General features: G+C 39.6%; 3 protein-coding genes across 3 annotated transcripts in view; all 3 read right to left on the bottom strand.

The window, feature by feature from the left end:
• The window catches only part of snx29 (sorting nexin 29), a 344,206-nt gene extending 342,642 nt beyond the window's left edge, over positions 1–1,564 (bottom strand). Inside the window, exons 1-2 of the mRNA XM_062056216.1 lie at positions 1,183–1,564; positions 671–735 (exon numbers count right to left, since the gene is read on the bottom strand). Of these exons, the coding sequence (XP_061912200.1) occupies positions 671–735; positions 1,183–1,189 (72 nt within the window). The 5' untranslated portion in view covers positions 1,190–1,564. The remainder of the gene's footprint in view (positions 1–670; positions 736–1,182) is intronic.
• Positions 1,565–3,037: 1,473 nt separating this feature from the next.
• Positions 3,038–4,388, bottom strand: LOC133655051 (transmembrane protein 238-like). Its single transcript, XM_062054956.1, has one exon. The coding sequence runs from the start codon at positions 4,373–4,375 to the stop codon at positions 3,800–3,802; it is 576 nt and encodes a 191-aa protein (XP_061910940.1). The 5' UTR covers positions 4,376–4,388; the 3' UTR covers positions 3,038–3,799.
• Positions 4,389–8,129: 3,741 nt separating this feature from the next.
• rsl1d1 (ribosomal L1 domain containing 1) lies at positions 8,130–19,889 on the bottom strand. The gene is made up of 9 exons (XM_062056217.1): positions 19,738–19,889; positions 19,383–19,522; positions 14,941–15,079; positions 14,698–14,846; positions 13,468–13,569; positions 10,764–10,857; positions 8,740–8,868; positions 8,515–8,661; positions 8,130–8,431 (listed from the first exon to the last, which is right to left on the bottom strand). The coding sequence occupies exons 1-9, from the start codon at positions 19,774–19,776 to the stop codon at positions 8,231–8,233; spliced, it is 1,140 nt and encodes a 379-aa protein (XP_061912201.1). The 5' UTR covers positions 19,777–19,889; the 3' UTR covers positions 8,130–8,230.
• Between the last annotated feature and the right edge of the window lie 2,902 nt (positions 19,890–22,791).

Here is a 22,791-nt window from a genome sequence, read left to right as displayed (position 1 = left end):
TATACAAATAAGTCAATGTCGTAATCTAGCAACTTATAGCGACCTTTAGGACAGCAAATAGCTACTTTCCTTACTGAGGAGTTGGCAACACTGCTCCTCAGCGCCTCCATGATTTTCATTCACATTTTCAGCACTTATGGGGATTACGAACACACAAAAACAGGTGCCAACAGGCAAGAAACGTGTGTCTTGCATAATATAACCCCTTTAACTATAGTAAGCAGTGGTGAGAATAGTTAAAAATTTGGCCTTAAGATTTGTCATTTTTGTGAAGATAAAAGAAAAAGCGTGTTTGTCCTCTTCAACCATGTACTGTGTGCAAAGTCATGCTAATGACAGCGCAGTGAGTCCTTGTGTAAAATGGCATGCAGATTTAATCATTTGCATCTGTTACTGTAAATGTAATTTGGGGATGATGTTTGAAAGGATGTCATATTCATGTATATGGATGTTCTTATTCATCCTAATCATTGTGCATGGACTTAGATTGGTCATCTCTAGTCCCTAGTCTGCAGACTCGAGCTGAGCAGTCCGTGAGCATGAACTGATTAAGCCTGCTCGGCGAAACGTCTTCTGAGACAAACCGAACAGTCCAGCTGGGATCGATTGAATGCCCTGAGAATGTCGTATTTACAACAAAGAACTATAACTTTCAAATTTTGACACTGACTTGTTTGACAGCATCCAACAGCCTCTCCAGGAGGTTCTGTCTTTTGGCGTCACTCTGCAGAGTGCCTGTAAAAGTCAAGAACAAACACATTCGGGTTTCAGGGAGGATCAACTGGCCGCATTTGTATGCATAATAATCACATGCACGGAAATAAATATAAGATGATCACACAACTGATAATAGCAAGAAGAGGCATCCTTTCGCATGTCCGTACAGAATAAGGGATGGTTCTGTAAGTAACTGCCACACCCAAAGTTACATACATATCAATAAATGAATGGGAATTTAGCATTGTTCTATGTAGATGTTACAAATTACATGAGTCGTTCATTTTAAAATGGACTGCGATATTAGTGAAATTGTTGGTACATATACATATATATGTATTTATTCATTTATTGTATGGTAATTCTATATTACTGTATATAAGTGTATCTCGGAAAACATAAAGAAATTAAACTAAACATAGGGACGGGCACAATTTTTTCAACTGTTTCACAATTCAAACTTACCGTTCATTGTGACAACAAAAGTTGAGGCGCAGTAACATTCAAGCTGGATGCTGCTTCATGACAGTGTATAGCTGCTAGTCATCCACCACCGAAGCTAGCGAGGGGCCGTACCCATGCTGCCTCCGTGGCCGAGCTTGGCACACCCCAACGCGGCTCTAGGAGCGATGCTCAGTCGGTGAGAGGAGAGGCCTGCCGGTGGTGACTCAGTAGCCGGGGATGAGCGACTTCCGCGGGTGGACATACAAGTGTGAGTGTTACACACAATGCCGAGCACGAAAAGTAAGGTTTTTTTTCCCCTCCACAAATAATGCTGGTAGTAATTTTTTATAGCGTGTTTACTCACTACAGCCTGTGTGACATTGCGAAAACCGGAAGCGGACTATTGACTACTGAGCAGTCTGTGGTCACGTGACAAAACACCCAGTTGTCATATGCCCTTGCGCAAAGGTTGATGGGAGATGTAGTCTAAAACTGTTATGTTTATAAGTCATTTGTTAAACAATGTTTTTTCATTCCAATATGGTATAATATGATCTAGTATAGTGTAATATATGTATATTATGTTATATTATATTCAAGTCATGTTATGTAACATGTAACTATAGTATAATCATGCCACATATATAATTAAAATATATGGTAAATGAAATAATAAAATACATCATAGTGTATGTTATATTATGGTATATAACAGAGGTGTCAAGCTCAAGACCCGGGGGCCAGATATGGCCCGCGACATCATTTTATCTGGCCCGCAAACACCTGGAAATGATATGTGTCAATGAAGTACTTCATATCTTCTCAGTAAATCTAATGGGTTTTTTTCATTTTGACAGAAAAAATATATTTAGTGCTTGAAATTGCATACCTTTTCAACTTTAAAAGTATCCAATATTGCAACAAATATTACAGTATATTATCATACTTTCCAAACGTTTTTTGTCTAAATAAAAATTAATACTTAAATATCTGCTTGACCTTTGATTTTACAGCAAACTACCCATCAAATTAATAAAAATGACAATGCATTTTACGGTGTTCTTTACAGCATATTACTGTAAATTGGAAAAAAAAACTACAATTGTTTTGCGTTTAAATTCTGTTGACTGAGCTGCCATATTTTTACTGTAAAATCTTGTTTTTAACAGTGTATCACTGTAAATGAAAAAATTATTAAAAAACATTTACGGTAGTAAAACAGGCAGCTCAGTTGCCAGAATAAAAAAAGAACTTTTACTATTTTTCCATTAACAATATAATGTTGTAAAAAACAATCTTACATTAATAGTAAAAATCTGGCAACTAAGCTGTCAGCTTTATCCGTTAACGCCCCCCCCCCAAAAAAAAATGGTACAGTTTTTCCATTTACCGTAAAATGTTGTAAAAAATTTTAAAAAACACAATTTTACAGTAGAATTTTGTTAATGTAACGTTTTTACTGTAAAATCGACAGTCTATTTAAAACAATTTATATAATTAATAATGAAATCCAGAGGCAAATTCATACATTATTCGCTGTTACAAGCGGCCCTCTGATGGCAGCCATAACTGCCATGTGGCCCTCAATGAAAACCAGTTTGACATCCCTGGTATATAATAGAACATAACATAATATAAAAGATCAAGATTCTCTATGCAGTTGTGGTAGGTCTACTTAACAAACCTTCTTCCACAAAGACTATATTTACATAAATGTATTCATATACTGTATACAATTTGACAGCAATACCCAGCACAAATAAATAAAAATACAAATGACTCAAGTGGACATTTTGAAATACAATCAATGACAACATTTAAGGCACATATGTCAAACTCAAGGCCGGGGGGTGGGGGGGGCAGTTACGGGGCCTCGACCTCGACTTCCAGTTTCAAAGCACTTTATTCATCAATCTGTTATTGATGGATATCAAAATATTATAATCCAAAAACAATTATGAAATGAGGCTATGGTGTTTAATTTTGTATGTATTCATTGTTACACGCGGCTGCCACAATTGCCATGTGGCCCTCATGAAAACAAGTTTGACAGCCCTGATACAGCGGATTACTCAACAAGAAGAGTAACTTTGTGTATATTGAAACTACTGTGTTGAATAATTAGATACTAATAAAACCAAAACACAGAATACAGTCTGATTAATACAAATAATTCAGACAAAGCTTGTGAGAATACAATTATGGATTGTATGTCCTGACCAGAGAAAAATAAACATGCATGATAGATAGATCAAATAAGGCTATCAGGTTGGTATACATATTGATTGAAAATGAAAACTTTGATAACGACACTGTTGCATATTGCCATGATGTCATCTTCCAGAGTGAAATATTCTTTATAACCGAAAGGAACAAACGGTAGAAAATGGGTGGATGGAAGTTGCTGAGGAAGATTCATAGGGCACTTTTATTGGTGCACTGACACTGCACTCCATAATCTCGACATAATTATCCTTTGCAGAGCTCGTACACGGCGTGTATCTTATCAGCCACCCTAGATAAGAGCATGTGAACTTATCCATAGACAGAACTCGAGCCTTGTCTAATCATTAGCTAAGTGTGCACTGCCATTGCAGAGTAAATATATATAAGACAAGTGCCACTTTATTTTAGTTCATTATATGGACAGTGTCTCTCTGAAAAGTTGTTTTGACGAAGAGGCAATGTCCGCATCGTAAATAGTGAAGAGTGATACATCAGTGCTCTGCAGCTGCCCCCCGTTTGAACCCTTATTGGGGCTTGACCTGCCATTCTTTCCAAAAGAGTTCCGAATCCCGCTGGAGAGTCGGCTGGACGCCCGTCTCACCACCCGGCTCAGTCCTTTGTTGCTTTTCGGTTTCAACATCCCCACGTCGTCCTCCAGCTCGTCTGGCGACACGTCAATGTTGCCTGAGTACCAGAACACCCACCAGATGAGGCTGAGGAAGATGACGATGGCGCCGGCGTAGATGAAGAGGTCGTGGATCACCAGGCCTCCGAAGACCCCCACCATCATGATGAGCGCTCCCAGTATGTCGTGGGCTACCGCGAACCAGAAGGAGCACTTGCAGCGTCCAACTCCTCCGTACCTCCTTTCCAGGACCGGTTCCATCTGCACGGAGGTGGACATGGTGAGAATGCGGGGTGGAGACCAGCAAAAGGTGCATGTGTAGTTGTGCGCGGCAACAAAATGGCCAAAGTTCAATGTGCGCATGTGATTATCGACAAGAAGCCGCGCCAGCCTGCTGACAGTTGAATCATTGGTTTGTTTAGCTGTGAGGATGCAAAGACACTGATGGCTCCAGTACAGGCAGCAGGCCTTCAGTCTTCACTCTTTCTGTGCTGGGATAGGCTCCATGAACAGGACAAGCGGGGACAGGGGGGGGGGGTTTCAAGCCTCTTGGTAGTAACATTGACGCCTTCTCTTCTCTTTCAGTATAGGGATCCAAACCAGGCCCACTACCACAAACATCAGTCCGACAGATAGGCAGGCGGACGGGACAGGGCGGCCCCCCCGCACCACTCCGGAGGACTGCAACAGGAAGAGGACCACGCCTGCCGTGGACATAATAGACCCCATCGCGATGGTGATGACGGACTTGTGGAGGTAGGCCCAGCCGGAGCACGGGTCCGAGCGAGGATCAGGGGTCAAACTTTCGGATCCGTCGAAAAACGTTGTCTCGTCATATTCTTCCATGACTCCCTCAGTCATCCGAGTGCAGCCAACCCCCGACAGAGAAGGGGATATATCCTCTGTCACACACTTGTTCTCAGAAACCTGTTGACAGACTGTAATTCCAGATGGTCCACCACCACACCCACTCAGCACTGCTCTTCTTGGATGAGTAGACAGGCCACGCCCTCCTCATGACATCCCTCACTCATGTTTCCTGACACCACCAAAACACTGTTACTACAGTGCACCCAAAAAGTGTTCACAATTTTTTTTACATTTTGTGACCTTGTCCCAAAATGAAATACATTCATTTCCCCCCTTAAATGTCTACACACACTGCATGAAATGAAATGTTTTAAAAAATATATACATTAACTGCTCATGAATGGTTGTCCTTTTATACAAACACTCTTATAATTTCAGTAGCAAGGCACTCTGGCACATTTGCTGAAAGCAGGAGAGATTTGTGAAATGTTGCTGCATGCTGTGAATGGGCAAGAGTAGGGCCATCTGGTGGACAAAATTGAAAGGCTGTACAGTATTTCAAATTAAAACACTAACAAAGGATTACAATAGAAAGTTTTCAACAGGACAGGACAGTTTTTGTCCTCAAATGTGTTTTGTGCTGCATTGGCCTTTTAGACTAATATACGGAAAAAAGATGGCAATTTTAAATCTGACAAACATCCTCCAGGGAATTTCAACCTGCAATATATTAATTTATCACAACAAACTGAATAGCACAAAATGTCCCTAGGATCTCTAGTGTTTTAAATGAGGCAACCAAAATATTAGAAACAGCTCTCTGCAATAACAGGTATGTTTGTAGATGACCACAATGAGTTTAAGGTGTTAAAATAATGCAGTCTTTCCAACTAGTGGTATTGTATAGGAGTTAACGGCCTGACAATAGACTCATCCCCGCCATACAACAGCTGCTACATGTGCATAGCTCAGATGACAATCATCTTCAAGCAAACCATGTTCTTTAAAAAAGCACATAAAAAAAGTCAAACACTTATATTGTGAAACTCCCAGCACGACTCAAAAACTAGGGCGGTCAAAGAACATTTATTTATTATATATAGCCCTTACAATGTATATATTTTTTAACGGCACAATTTTTATGATAGGCGATTATTGTACGTACATCCTAAGTGTGACCCTAGTGTGTGGAAAGGCAGCTATATTCCAGTTATGTTGACCCACAAGCGGGAAGAAATAGCAAACAGAAATGGGAAAAAGAAAAGGGTACATGGCCCAGCTCCAAAACAAGTCACTCTCCCGACAAGACCAGGCCATTTCCAAATTAAACTACCGTATTTTTCGGACTATAAGTCGCAGTTTTTTTTCATAGTTTGGCCGGGGGTGCGACTTATACTCAGGAGCGACTTGTGTGTGAAATTAACACATTACCGTAAAATATCAAATAATATTATTTAGCTCATTCACGTAAGAGACTAGACGTATAAGATTTCATCGGATTTAGCGATTAGCAGTGACAGATTGTTTGGTAAACGTATAGCATGTTCTATATGTTATAGTTATTTCAATGACTCTTACCATAATATGTTACGTTAACATACCAGGTACGTTCTCAGTTGGTCATTTATGCGTCATATAACGTACACTTACTCAGCCAGTTGTTCACTATTCTTTATTTATTTTAAATTGCCTTTCAAATGTCTATTCTTCTTGGTGTTGGGTTTTATCAAATAAATTTCCCCCAAAAATGCGACTTATACTCTAGTGCGACTTATATATAGGGTTGGGTATCGAGTATCGATTGGAACCGGGACTAACTTTCAGATTCTCCCGGAATCGTTCAAAAGTTTAAATTTCGATTCCTGGTTTCGAAACCCAGTCCACCGACCGGAAAAAAAGAATAAGTCCGCCGACCGGAAGAAGAAGCCGCTAAACACCAACGAAGAAGCGCCCACCGCCGGAAGTGTTAGCATAGCCGAGCCCATGTAGCCGAGCGAGTCAGTCAAGCATGGATAGCGGGCGTCGGCGGTCGAAGTGTGGCTTTATTTTACTAAAAAAAATGAAATATCGGCGAAATGTAACACGTGCGACAGGACTGTTCCGTGCTTAGGAGGGTGCACGTCGAACATGATGAAGCACCTCCGAGTACAAATAAATGCGTGTCCCGTCTTCGATGCGCTGCGCCGACCGTCCTCCTGTGCCTCTTCCTCTGGCTTCGACGCCCAGCCTGGCACCTCGGTGACTGCATTGCAGTCCGAATCCGGTAAGTAAAACAATATATATGCAATAAATAATGTGTTTTGCGCCAACGTCGAGGCAGCTAAAAAATTAGCCCGCATATTTTTTCACAGACAATTTACAACCTGCTAGCCAGGCTCCGCGATGTGCTCAGCATACTCCGTTCACCGTAGCGGCAATGGGGAAAATGTCGGTGCCACAGACGGAAGAGTGCCACAGAAAGGTCACTGCACACATAGTCAAAAGACTGCATCCCTTTTCAGAGGTGGAATCTCCAACATTTAGGTTAGTTAAGCAATAACGCTAGAGCTAAGCTAATTGATACTGGGCTAAACAGTAACAGCAACATTACATGTTTGTTTATGTTTGCAGGGATATGGTGAAAACTCTCAACCCAAAATACATACCACCTTCCAGGGACTACCTGTCAAACACATTGATCCCGGCATGGTACAAGAAGAATCGGAATCGGAATCGTTCGAATTCCAACGATATCCAACCCTACTAACATATGTTTTTTTTCCTTCTTTGTCATGCATTTTCGGCCGGTGCGATTTATACTCCGGAGCGACTTATACTCAGAAAAATACGGTACACATACACACTCCAAACCAATTAGTAACACGCCGTATCAGGTCAAGCGAGTGGTTTGAGTTTTTTTCCATGAAACATTCTATCCCTAGGAGACTCCTTACTAACGCGGATACACACTTGGCTGACCCAAAGCCAGTTTTATAGTCATTTATAGGAGGTTTGTTTTTAAAGTAAGCCTACCGCAAAGTGTCAAGCATGTGCAAAAGTGTGTTTGAGAGATAGTTTGTCCATATTGTGTTAAGCTGTTTAAAACCCCCAAAAAACGTTAATAATCGTTTGCATAAAGCAAACCTTTTGTCAAGTCCCATGCTGATAGTAATACAAATTTGAAAATCATCTGTTAACCATGGACAAAATGTTATTAATCACAATTAAATATTTGAATCAATTCACAGTCCTACTTAAAAAGTAATGATTGAAAAGGTTAGTATTGTCAACATTTCAAGGACTGGGCCAGAAAGTTTTTCTAAAAGTGTTAACATGACGACATGTTTCTGTTTATTAGTTGATAATTGTACATGCAGAGACAAGCTGTGACATGGTTGATGTATTCGTTATACAACAAAATAAAGTGAACTATCTGACTTTAGCTACTTTTCCCCTAGGTACTTTTCCCCTGGGCACTTTTCCCCTGGGCACTTTTCCCTTAGGTACTTTTCCCTTAGGTACTTTTCCTTTCGGTTTAGTCTTGCCGCTTCCCTTGATGAGTCTCCGCAAAATGGCTGCTTGTGTCTTTGCACCAGACGCGGCTGTTTTCTTTCGCTGCATTTGTTCGGACTGCAACAAGAGAACACAAAAATCAATGTCTGACATTTTGTACTTGAAGTAGTTGAAATATGATGGCTGCATGCAGCACTGACCTGGAATTTAGGTGTTTTGCTACTCATCTCGATGGGAACCAGCTGTGGAATTTCTTCCCCATCTTCATCCTTCTCTAGCTTTCTTTTCTTTCCCTTCTGCTCTCCATCCTCTGCAGTTACTTTTGTGTCCTCTGTTGGTTTTTTAGCCTGGAATTCAACATACAGGAGATGGACATCACAAAATATTTTGCATCAAGACAAACTTAATCCTGAATTTGTTCTCACCTTTGCTTTGGAAGGAGCCTCCTTCTCCTTTTTAGCTTTGGGGTCAGTGATGTGGCTTAGGTCTGAAGTGTAGATTGGCAGAGCCACTGACTTCTCACTCTTTAAGTGGATAATCTTCATCCTTGGTCCCTTCAATAATAAAACAAAACAGACATTTAGTGAAGAGCGTGCTGTTGGAAAGACCAATATAGATGATCTGCAAAGTATTCACGTCCATCAAATCAACTGACAACTAAAGGACACCAATTAAGCTGTAGAAACATCTCAATGATGATCAGTGACTGTCAAAAGACCGCTGTAAAAGGATGCAGTGCCTCAATACATGAGGTGCCTTCAACTTGAACAAATGCTTCATTTCAAATAGAGGGCTCTGGGGTTGTCCCGATATCAATCATTTGGTACCAGTATCAAAATAATTTAAATGTACAAAACCCAAAACCAGTGAAGTTAGCACATTGTGTAAATCGTAATTAAAAACGGAATACAATGATTTGCAAATCCTTTTCAACCTATATTCAATTGAATAGACTGCAAAGACAAGATACATAACGCTCAAACTGGTAAACTTTGTTATTTTTTGCAAATATTGGCTCATTTGGAATTTGATGCCTGCAACATGTTTCAAAAAGGCTGGCACAAGTGGCAAAAAAGACTGAGAAAGTTGAGGTATGCTCATTAAACACTTATTTGGAACATCACACAGGTGAACAGGCTAATTGGGAACAGGTGAGTGCCATGATTGGGTATAAAAGCAGCTTCCATGAAATGCTCAGTCATTCACAAACAAGGATGGGGCGAGGGTCACCACTTTGTGAACAAATGCATGAGCACATTGTCAAACAGTTTAAGCTATTGCAAGGAATTTAGGGATTTCACCATCTACGGTCCGTAATATCATCAAAAGGTTCAGAGAATCTGGAGAAATCACTGTAGGTAAGCGGCAAGCCCAAAAACCAACATTGAATGCCCGTGACCCTCGATCCCTCAGGCGGTACTGCATCAAAAACCGACATCAGTGTGTAAAGGATATCACCACATGGGCTCAGGAACACTTCAGAAAACCACTGTCAGTAACTACAGTTTGTCGCTACATCTGTAAGTGCAAGTTAAAACTCTACTATGCAAAGCGAAAGCCATTTATCAACACCAAGAAACGCCGCCGGCTTCGCTGGGCCTGAGCTCATCTAAGATGGACTGATGCAAAGTGGAGAAGTGTTCTGTGGTCTGACGTGTCGACATTTCAAATTGTTTTTGGAAACTGTGGATGTCATGTCCTCCGGATCAAAGAGGAAAAGAACCATCTGGACTGCTCTAGGCGCAAAGTTCAAAAGCCATCATCTGTGATGGTATGGGGATGTATTAGTGCCCAAAGTATGGGTAACTTATACATCTGTGAAGGCACCATTAATGCTGAAAGGTAAATACAGGATTTGGAGCAACATATGTTGCCATCCAAGCAACATCTTTTACATGGACGCCCCTGCTTATTTCAGCAAGATAATGCCAAGCCACATTTTGCACATGTTACGACAGCATGGCTTTGTAGTAAAAGAGTGTGGTTACTAAACTGGCCTGCCTGTAGTCCAGACCTGTCTCCCATTGAAAATGTGTGGAGCATTATGAAGTGTAAAATACGACAACGGAGACCCCGGACTGTTGAACAACTTAAGCTGTACATCAAGCAAGAATGAAAAAGAATTCCACCTGAAAAGCTTCAAAAAATTGGTCTCCTCAGTTCCCAAAAATGTGAATGTTGTTAAAAGGAAAGGCCATGTAACAGTGGTAAAAATGCCCCTCTGTATTTTAATCCGATTTTTCATAAGTCAAACACGATCAGATTTAAGTGTTCCCATGTGTTTAAGAAATTTTATTTTGAGCCTAATTATTTGAGGAATCAAACACATTGAGTGCAAGGAAACGTAGATTCTAGTTTCCAAATTATTTTACAAGTACAGTAAAGTAACAAAATATTGCCGCTGAAATTACCTAATTAATGTAATGGTAAAAAAACCTGCTGTACTCACCTTATTCAGTATTTCCGCCAAAGATTTGACAACCACCTCGATATTTTCCGTTAACTCATCTGCAGCCATGCCAGAGTGGCCAACACGTACCATGCTGCAATGGAGCACCATAAACATCTTTATTTGCAACCAGTCAAATGATTACATGTTGGCTTTTTTTTAGCTATTGGTGGTCTCCATCTGGAGACTTTCTATGGCACCAACATTTTCGTGAGGTTCAATTAGTAGAAAGAGAATTTTGAGAGACATTTTTCAGAACCAAAATACAGCAGACACTAAAATGTCAATGAAAATGGAAAAAACTGGATGAGAAGTGTGCCATTACAGTATTTTAACATTTGTCTGTAACCTTTCACAAGCGTAGCAGTGATGATAAACCCATCCTTCCATTTCTACCGCCTGTCCCTTTTGGGTTGACGGGGGGCTGGAGCACAGCTGCATTCGGAAGGAAGGCAGAATACACACTGGACAAGTCGCCACCTCATCGCAGGGCCAACACAGACAGATCGACAACCATTCACACTCACACGAGGGCCAATTTAGTGTTGCCAATCAGTAAACCAAAATAAGAAAATGGTAAAGACCAGATTAGAACAGTCTGTACTCTAAAAGGTAACATTTGATTTTTTTTTTTTTCCATGAAAAAAGTAAAATAATAAACGTGAATCCACTGTGTACTCATATGGACCTTTGTTAGCACATTGCGCCAACAACATAACATCAGTATAACATCAACGTCTCTGGTAATTTCCTCTCTGTCCATTACATAAATAAAAAAATCATGTGGAAAAATATATAAATGACAAGAATTAGCAATTCCACACTACCTTCATTATGAATGTTATTTTTCAACAGCTGAAATAAAGTTGTCAGTTTGAACCGTCAGATAAGCCTCCTGCATGTTTGTGTGCCCTAGTCGACTCACAAGCTCCTCCTCTCCCTCACCTCCCTCTGCCCAAACCGCTCTGATTTTCGTTGCTATGGTAACGTTTACATGCCTTCAAAATAAGATGCAGATACAACATTAAAAACAAATATAAAGTGCATGAGATTTTTAACTCACCGTAACGCTAAATCAATGGGAGCCCTGAGCTTGTTTCTCTGCAACGAGACGGTACCAACTGGGGGTAATGGGAGACAAAGACACCCGAAGTGTGTTGCTTATGTCCAGTCTGCTACGTTGTTTTGTTTTGGTGGCTGTCACTGCAGAAAATCCCGCTTCACACAGATAGGATGTTGGAAATGGCAACAGTGTTTTCAGTGCTGTGGTGGCGATCTCGGGGTATTCTGCCATGACTTTAATCCAGAAAACAGGCAGAGTTTTTGTCTGAAATACACTTTTAAGGCTGCCGTCATTTGCAATCTCCAGCATTTGATCTTCTTCTTGCACAGACATGCTGGATTCATCTGCTTTGTTGACAAATGGGTCACGGATCCCTTCCTTGGCAGTTTGTGGGTCTTTTGAAGTTGGGAAGTAGCGCTCAAACTCTTTTAAAAGCACAGACAGGTGATCGTGCAGCAGCTTGGTGAATGAAGGCGCAGGCTCAGTCTCACGCAAAAACCCTGCCAATGTTTGAAACATGTCCAGGTTTTTTGGGTTGGTGCACTAATTGTAAGTGTATCTTGTGTTATTTATGTTGATTTAATAAAAAATAAATAAAAATAAATAAAAAATATTATAAAAAAATAAAAAATAAATAAAAAATTCTTCTGCGGCCCGGTACCAATCGAGCCAGTGGTTGGGGACCACTGTTATAAAGGACTGTCTCAGAAAATTAGAATATTGTGATAAAGTTCTTTATTTTCTGTAATGCAATTAAAAAAACAAAAATGTCATACATTCTGGATTCATTACACATCAACTGAAATATTGCAAGCCTTTTATTAATACTTTTATTTTTACTTGGTCTGAGGAAATATTCTAATTCTTTGAGATAGGATTTTTGAGTTTTCTTAAGCTGTATGCCATAATCAGTGATATTAAAATAATAAAAGGCTTGCAATATTTCAGTTGATGTGTAATGAATCCAGAATTTATGTAATTTTTGTTTTTTTTTAATTGCATTACAGAAAATAAAGAACTTTATCACAATATTCAAATTTTCTGAGACAGTCCTGTATAGTAAGTGATGTTTTATTATGTTTGTTGGCTCTCAAAGTCTGCAGTGAGCAGAAATTAGTGATGAAAAAAAGCAAACATCGTGATGAGTTTTTTTTAACTAATGCGCCGCATATGCTTAAAACGATCAAAATACATAAATATCAAATGTTATTAATGTGCCCGTTACTACATTTCATACACACTTACATCATACATACATAAAACACTAATGGAGGTGTTTGGTTGTTTTTGGAGGGCTTTTAGGCAGAATTGAATGGCTCCCATAAGCTCCACTGTAAGCAGACTTTTGATCGCATTTATTTAATATTTACAATGCATTAAAAAACATCCATTGTCATGTATCTCATAATGATTGTGAACAATAGGCATAATTCCAAAAAAAGTGCAGTTCCCTTATAACTTGATTAGATAGAAACATATTTTAAATTAAAGGTTGAACCACCTCCCTCAATGTGACTGAGTTTTGAGGAAGACTATCTACATTTATTTTTCATTAAGAAAATGCAATGGCAAGTATTCTATTTAGTTCTATATTAGAAAAGAGCAGCACAGACAAACACAGTTAACACTTTTTCAACCCACCAGCAGGAGCCCTTGTTGTTGACCTTTGCAACTGTGCCCTGGATGATTCTCTGGAGGTCTCTGGCCAGATGCTTGCTCTCCATGTTCACAGAAATCGGCTCTCTGACAAAAAAAGAAAGAGCAGATGACACGTGTCTACTTGAAACTTTGGTCGTAGTATTGAAATTATTTTTGTTAGTTGACCAACATCTTATGTGAGTGTCTCTTTAGCCATACATTGCAAATCTCCAACATTAATTCTGTTGTATGTCTAAACTACAATGTAGGGATGTAACGATAAGCCTTATAAAGATAAACAGCGGTAAAACTACCAACGGTTAGTATTACCGTTGTCAATTAAAAATATTGTAAAACCGTAATCGATAATCGCACTTTGATAAACTCAGACTGTTGACACTGCTCATTGGCCAGAGACGCACGCTAGCACTAGCTATCTAAAATGTGAACGTGAATATATGACAAACGTCTTTCTACATTGAGAAATTACATATTACATTGTGAGAATTGTCTTGTTTGTCCATTCTAAGCCATTGTAGGTCACGAGAGCTGCTATTGTTAGCCAAGTTAGCTCATGTGTGTTGAACTGGACACGAGCGAAATAAAGGAGCCGTGTATGAAACAAGCTCAGCTTCCTAATTAACATGACATGGTGTCACAGTTAAGGACTACACGCCTACAGTGACCAAAGAATGGCAAAGTTCGGGCTTCCACAGTCGTTAAATTTTTCCGTACTGAGGAAGCGCTTTTCACATTTTCGGACCGGACCTTACAAGACCTCTTTTATCCAGTTTGAAAGCCGCAGCCGACGAAAAGAAACACAGGCAGACGTAGCAATGTATCGAGGATGGACAAGTTATTGTGTACATTTTCATTTACCGTTCAATTGATTGACCTACTACAGTTGGTCCAGTCTTACAATTGTATATAGGTTTTAATGCCTCCGGACATCGAATTTAATGTTTTTTAAAGCAATTTAAGGCCTTAATTTTCACAAAATCCATTTAATGCCCCGCGGAAACCTGGTTATATTGTTTCTTATGGGGAACTCTGCTTTGCTATACAAACTTTGATTTACAAACCATATTCAAGAACCAGTTAAGTTCGTAAATCGAGGTTCCACTGTAGATGGAATGTCAACATAAGCAGGATTGACTCATGCAGGTTCCACAGAAACAAAAAACATGTTATTAAAGTGTGTAAACAAGATGTATAAAAGAGTAAAACGCTTACTTTTTCATGTCATAGAACTTCTTTCCGATATGGGATGGAAGAAGGTGCCGGATGCGACTGTCTGAGAGAAACATGTCAAAATTCCCCAGAAGACGTCGTTTAGCCTCATAAGGTTTGTACTCCTTTCGCAGGACATCAAAGGGGATTATCTGGCCAGAATAAAGAATAATATTTAGTATTGGCAAAATATTTCTTGTTGCACATAAATGACAATATTAATAGCACACTTTAACAAATGGTTACCTCTGTAATAGTTTTAACGCCCCTCTCTTCCAGCAACCTCTTATAAAATCGCTGAGTTTGATCCGTGGTCATTTTGGGCTCATCTCTCGTAAAGAGACACACTTCCTCAACGTCTGTCCGTTGGCCATGAGGCAATGGACTGAGGACAAGGATAATGTTAATATACAAAAAATTTTAATAATGCAAATGTATAAAACATTAAGGATGTTAAGAATGGGTATGTGTGTATTTGCGCAATTGTGAGTAGTGACCGAATCGCTGTTTTCAGAGTTCAAATATATTTGCGTTGTTTTCACCCCCACTATACACCAACACTGATAATGTAGAACACGTATCCTAGATTATCCAGAACAGCAAAATTAGTACTGGCACCACAACGCACCAATAAAATTTGCAATAATTTACACGCAACAAAACTCTCCTTCAAAAAATCTACGAGACTCGCCGACTTTGATTGATTGATTGAGACTTTTATTAGTAGATTGCACAGTGAAGTACATATTCCGTACAATTGACCGCTAAATGGTAACACCCGAATAAGTTTTTCAAATTGTTTAAGTTGGGGTCCACTTAAATTGATTCATGATACATATATATACTATCATCATAATCCGTGTTGGGACTAACGCGTTTGTCCTTGTCGGATACCAGCAGGGTCGAGTCATCCGCAAACAAGAACAATTCACAGTCGCATGCTGATGGCATGTCGTTCACCTCTACCACCTGTTTCCTCCCCTCCAAGTAAGATTCCTCCGCCTGGTCACTGTGATGTGACTCACAAGTAGAGTCCGACCAATTATGTATACTCAAATTTTACGTCATTTCCAACGCTAATTTAATGAATTTGATCAATAAAAAATACACCGGAACTGTACTTTATGTTTCTATTACTGTATATTTAAACAACTTCGGCATGTTTTTTCATTCTGAGCTATGAATTAGCTTTTTCTATGCATATTTTGAGAGAAAAAATGTGATCGCCATCTGGGGTTCTGATTGGATTGCTTATACATATATGGTAACTAGTAAATGGATTTTACTTGTGTAGCACTTTTCTACCTTCAAGGTACTCAAGGCTCTTTGACACTATTTCAACATTCACTCATTCACACACTGATGGTGAAAGCTGCCATGCAAGGCGCTAACCCGACCCATCAGGAGCAAGGGTGAAGTGTCTGGCTCAAGGACAAACAGACGTGACCAGGATAGCGGAAGCTGGGATCGAACCAGAAACCCTTAAGTTGCAAGCATGGCCGCTCAACCACCCGAGCCACGCCATCCCCCTACACCAGGGGTCGGCAACCCGCGGCTCCGGAGCCGCATGCGGCTCCTTGACCACTCTGATGCGGCTCAGCTACATGCATTCCGACCCCCTCGATTTTCCCAGGAGACTTATGGATGTCAGTCAGTGTCTCTCATAGACTACTCCCAGGGAAAAATAATCCTATTAACACTCTAATTACTATATAAAGGGCGTGCCCTAATTGCACTGCAGTAATTGTCCTCTATAGCATTTACTTACAGCGTGCCAGGCCAGCCACCTGTTGTATATGGTTATTACTTGCTCACACAGGAGACAGCAAAGCACAGTTACTCATCAGCCACACAGCTTACACTGACGGTAGCCGTATCAAACAACTTCAACATTGTTACGTTACAAATATGCGCCACACTGTGAACCCACGCCAAAAAAGAATGAAAAACACATTTCTGGAGAACATCCCACTGTAACACAACATAAACACAACACAACCATTACCCAGAATCCCATGCAGTCCTAACTCTTCCGGTCTACATTATACACCCCGCTACCACCAAATCCCCCCACACATCAACCCCCCCCCCCCCCCCCCTCTTCGTGGTTGGTTGAGCGGAAGAGTTAGGGCTGCATGGGATTCTGGGTATTGGTACCGTCAGTGTAAGATGTGTGGCTGCTGAGTTAGTAGCCTTGCTGTCTCTTACGTGAGCAAGCTAAAGCTACATTCCACTTGTGGCCGAGCAGGTACACTGATTGGGCAGACTGTATAGGGCGCCAAATGCAGTGTCATCACACTCTGATATTCGGGAGTCTCCCGGGAAAAATGAGAGGGTTGGCAAGTGTGACGCAAGCGACATTCATCCAAAACTCGCGGGCTGCACTAACATCAAATTCCCACATTAAAGTGCGTGCCGGTGCGTGTGTCTGAGACCCCTGGTTAACATAGCACAAAGCATGTAAGCTTTGTATGCGGTGTTTTTCATTTTAAATTTTAAAAACATTTTTGTGGCTCCCATTACTTTCTTTAATGTGTGAAACTTGCCAAAATGGCTCTTTGAGTGGTAAAGGTTGCCGACCCCTGCCCTACACGCACGGTTGCTGATGAGAATCAAATGATTTTTATTTTACAAAATCTAGCTATTTTTAATTCATAACAATATATCTTATTTTGTTTGATAATTCATTAAATTCCACTTATATTAATGATTCTTATAAGTCATAAAATATTAGTACCGTAGATATGTTGACAATTTTTATATTTTTCAGTCTTGACAAGGTTTCTATGCAGTGCTTTAGAATTAATTGATGGAAAAATATTTAACATTATAACATGATAAAACTTTTTTTTTTTATTTAGCAAACTTTCCAATGATATCAACTACCAACCTTTTAAAAATCAGGTAAAAATTAAAAGGGAAGTGCACCTTTTCTGGAATTTTGCTTATTATTCACAATCTTTATGTTAAACAAGAACATGTTTTTTTAAAGCATTCTAAATAGTAAATAAATGCAATCAAAAGTCATCTTACAATAGGGCCTATGGGAGCCGCTCTATACTGAAAAAGCCCTTAAAAAACCTCCATTAAAAGGGGAACTGCACTTTTTTGGGAATTTTGCCTATCATTCAAAATCAAAACAATTATGAAAGACATGACGGATGCATTTTTACGCATTCTTACTCGTAAATAAACATCAATAAAAGACCGCTTACAACGGAGCCAATGGGAGGTCCTCTAATCAGTCATTGAAACCCAATAAACAACCATCCAAAAAGTGCCAACAACCATACATTTACATTTCGTGACTTAAATATTAAGCAAGTATTAGTGATATTGTTAATATAAGTGCTAATGCAGACAAACTATAACGACGCCACAATCACAAGCCTGTGTTCTAATGTCAACATGATCGACGAGTGAGCTGCTACCTCGCTTCCTTGCTTGTGGAAGTTTATTCTAGATCATTTTTAATGCATTCTACATATTAAATAAATGTGATCAAAAGTCTGCTTACAATACTATTGCGCCTATAAAGCCCTTAAAAAAATCCAAACACCTCCATTAGGTTTTATATACATGATGAATGTATATATGTATTTTAGTAACAGGCACATTTTTAATACTTAATATTTATGTATTTTGATCATTTTAAACATATGCTGCTCATTAATTTAAAAAACAACTTCCGCTTTTTTTCCCTCCATCACTGATTACTCACTGCAGACTTTGAGAGCCAACAAACAAAACATCACTTACTGTGCAAGGTCTGCTGTCATTAGGATACCGACTGCTAGGATGTTCATATATTCCCATTTAGATGAAAAAGTACCGTAATCTTCAAAGAAACATGATGGTGAGGGCGGGGGGAGACCAAGCGTCTTTTTGTGTCATTCTCGCCATTTACGGGTCCTAAATCGGAATAAGTTGTCAGCCTTCTTCTGTGCAGGTAAGAGGCATAATTTATGATCTACAATAAACTTACAGGGAGCCAGGAAGCAGCACACCACTCAATAATGTAAACATAGGGACACACGGTAGTGATTACGTCGCCGCTGTAAATAGTTTGTCTGCGTTAGCGCTTATAATAACAATATCACTAATACTTGGTTAATATTCAAGTCGCAAAATATAAATGGAGTATTGTTGCCACTTTTTAGATGGTTATTTATAGGATTATATGGAAAAAACAGAGGACCCCCATCCGTCATGTCTTTCATAATGATGGTGAACGATAGGCAAAATGTTAAAAAATAGTGCAGGTCCCTTTTATTGGAGATTTTTGGATGTTTCAGGGCAATTCATGGGCAGAATAGAGCAGCTCCCATTTGCCCCATTGTAAGCGGACTTTTGATTGCCTTCATTTGCTATTTAGAATGCATTAAAAAACACGTGTTCTTGTCTTATATAATGATTTTGAGTAAGCAAGATTCCCCTTTAAGAAAGCCAAGACATTTTAAAAATCGAACTTATCAAAAACTGTTGCACCTAACATTTGGAGCCCTTTTGACTTTGTATTAAAGAATTAGACCATAAATTGGTACATTTTCACCGGGTTAAAAAATGCATCTCTTCCTTAATATTTATCATAGAAAAATGACACTATCACTCTGGTAACATTGTTTTCATGTAAATTAACTATTTTTTACACACATACCCACTAAGAGTTACCGGTCTAGTATACGTACATTAGAAAGGTCTGAGACCGACAGGGGATCCCCCAGAAGGTAAAGAGCAGACTGATTTTCTGGGACTCGTCCTGAAAAAGAGACTCGCCCCCGGCTTTTGATTTCAGGAAAGCTTGTAAGGCTAAAACTGCCTTTTTCACCTGCAAAACACAAATGTTACATTCTAAAAATGAAGACCTCCATTAAAAGGAGTCAAAACTGTGTGGGTTAGCTTCGCAGCTAGAAAAACACAACAAGACGGTTGCTGGTCACTTTATAAAAGGTTAATGAATAACATAATCCCACCTACTACGCACAATCATGCCATAAAATCGTGTAAAGTTGATTTAAAAGAGAAAAAAGCCTATTTATTTACCTGTGTGTGGTCGAGTTCGACTTGCATTTTCTCACCCATGCTGCCTGATAAATCCACGAGTGCCACAGTAAACGCATGCGCAGTTTGGAGTGCATTGCTGTACTTCGTCTTTTCATCTTAATAGAGCCATTACTATAAAGGTGCATAGCGCCATCTACTGTACCGGAGTACGCAACATGGGCTAAAAAATAAAAAAAAAAGCACTGTAGTACATTAATTTTTGCTGTTTTTTAGCTGACAGAATTGTTGGGAAATTTAAGACTTAGACTTCCTTTTATTGTCATTCAAATTTGAACTTTACAGTACAGATAAGAACGAAATGTTTTTGCGTTAGCTCGTCGTAGTGCAGGATAAAAGAGCAATAAGGTGCATATATACTGTAATTAGATTACTGTACAGATAAATATATTGCACTTTTGCATATGCATCCACGTTTATGGATTGTCTTTAATATAGAAAAGGTAATTGCTAATTAATAAGAGGAAAATCTGTTTGGGATTTTTTAAATTTTCTTTTTTTTATAATGTCCTGCCCAGCTTCTCGGGCAAATCATATAGCAGATGTAGATGCCCATATCGGCTGTTCAGATTTACTTTACAAAAGAGAAGTGTAGGATACTTCTCTTGTTGCCTTACTTGTATTTTGACTTTATTAAATGTATTTATATTATCATTTGGTGCAGCCGGGCCGGAGCAGGAGGGGATAGAAAGAGAGAAAAAGGAAGACAGAGGGGGGAATTGTGGGGACAAGAGGGGGATTAGACAAAGAGACAAAAACAACAACAGCAAACACAACAACAACAACTACAACAACAGAGCAACATCAGCAAATACTACATGTACAAATATGATGGTAAAAGTAATAGCAAATAAGCAGTTAGCGAAAATAAAAATAAAAAATACAGAAATGACAATGAGCATTATTACACTAAAGATGGAGCAATATGAATACCAATAGAAATAGTGCTATTGATAATAAACAATAGCAATACTTTACCTTTATTATCAACAATACAATTGTTCAAATGCAACAATACATATACGTAATGATAACTTGAGATACGAAATAATGCAGAAAAATGGAGGGGAAGAAAGAGAAGCAACCTACATTAACCTTGTAGATTGTTATAGTAACAATAGGTTAAGCTTTGTCAGTGTGCCATGTGTTATACCCAGTTTACCCTAGGGCAGAGGTCTCAAACACGCGGCCCGCGGGCCAATTGCGGCCCGCGAGACGTTATTTTGCGGCCCCCACCTTAATATGAAAGTTAAATGTTAGTGCGGCCCGCGAGTTTTAAATGAATGGCGCTTGACAGCGTTGTGTGCGGAGCTGAAGAAATCTACCAATCACGGTGTGGCGAGGGCGTGCCTTGATGGCACTGCCTTGATGGCACTGCCTTAAGTGTCCTCCAGAAACTGTCAACGCATCATCTTTTTCTCCATACAAACAGCGTGCCGGCCCAGACACATGTAGTATGAGGCTTCTGTAGACACACGCAAGTTATTGCAAGACATACTTGAGGAACAGCCATACATGTCACACTGAGGGTGGTCATATTTTATTTTTTAACACTGTTACAAATATGCGCCACACTGTGAACCCACACCAAACAAGAATGACAAACACATTTCGGGAGAACATCCGCACCTAAACACAACATAAACACAACAGGACAAATACCCAGAATCCTTTGCAGCCCTAACTCTTCCGGGCTACAAAAACACCCCCTACCCCCAACCCCGTCTCCTCCCAACCCCGCCCACCTCAACCCCCCCACATACACCTCAACCCCCCCCCCATCTCCCAAATTCGGAGGTCTCAAGGTTGGCAAGTATGCATTGACGTCACTTGCGTGATGCAAGCAGAGAAACATTTTGCCGCTTTTCCACGACACCCGTTCACGCTCTTCCTCCCTCCCTCCCTGCCTCCCTCGCTCGCCCGCCTGCTCGCTCCCGCCCCCGTTGTAAACAGTCCGGGCGGGGAAGACGAGCACTCCGCCGAAGGACTGAGCGACAATACAAAAGTGTGGTGCACTGGACCCCAGCGCTGATACTCCGACAGAGAGTCGCTGGGCGAATCAGACGTGTAACACGTTAGTGGTGATGTTAGCCCGTTCGGGGCTAATTGTGCTACCGTAACTGTAAACTCCACGGTGAGCCCCCCTCCTTCCCCTCCCGTTGGCTCCAGACAGAGACAATTTTTGATGCAATATTTCTTTGTTGAGCATAGGGGCACCCCAACGTGTCTTTCATTTCATTTCATTTTTATTTATCTCCTTCATTGATGTGCATCTTTGATCGATAGACAATTAAACCACAATTATTCAATTATACATTTACACACCAATGCCTGAGAAGGAGCAGGATGAAGAAAAATCGTATATTTTTCTGCCCCCTTCAACATAATACGTAGTCTTACTTAATGATATCATATAAACCAACAAATACATCCAAATATAACGAAAACAAACAAAAAAACACACAAAAAAACACAAGAAGTGCAAAACTTCATGATGTACAAACTGAACAAAAAAAACAAAAGTAATATACACCTCACAGGATGATACAAAACAAATACAAAACCAGGCAAAAAATAAGTAAAATAATAAATATAAAGCAAAATGTAAACACTTATGGCTGTCCATATGATCTTATTGTTCTGTCTTTATATAGTTTTTCAATTAGAATATATTTTTACAATCTTTTATCTCATTGTAAAGAGAATTCCATAGTTTAACCCCCACCACTGATATGCACATTTGTTTTAAAGTTGTCCTTGAATACTGATGTTGGAAATGACCTTTTCTTCTATGCTCTTCATTCTCAGAAGTGATGACAAACATTTTTTGTAAATTTGCTGGTAATGTTTTACTTTTAGCCTTAAACATGACACATAACGTCTGTAACTTTACTAGCTCCTGTAATTTCAATAAACCGGAATTAATAAATAATATCTTAGTGTGTTCTAAGTAATCTACTTTATGAATAATCCTTATGGCTCTTTTCTGTAGTTGATACAGAGAAAGTTGCGATGCACAAGGAATACAATTTGAAA

This window comes from Entelurus aequoreus, linkage group LG08 (genome assembly GCF_033978785.1).
Source record: "Entelurus aequoreus isolate RoL-2023_Sb linkage group LG08, RoL_Eaeq_v1.1, whole genome shotgun sequence".
Lineage (NCBI taxonomy): Eukaryota > Metazoa > Chordata > Actinopteri > Syngnathiformes > Syngnathidae > Entelurus > Entelurus aequoreus.
The sequence above is the reverse complement of the archived record's forward strand: the minus strand, read 5'-3'. Positions and strand labels throughout refer to the sequence as shown.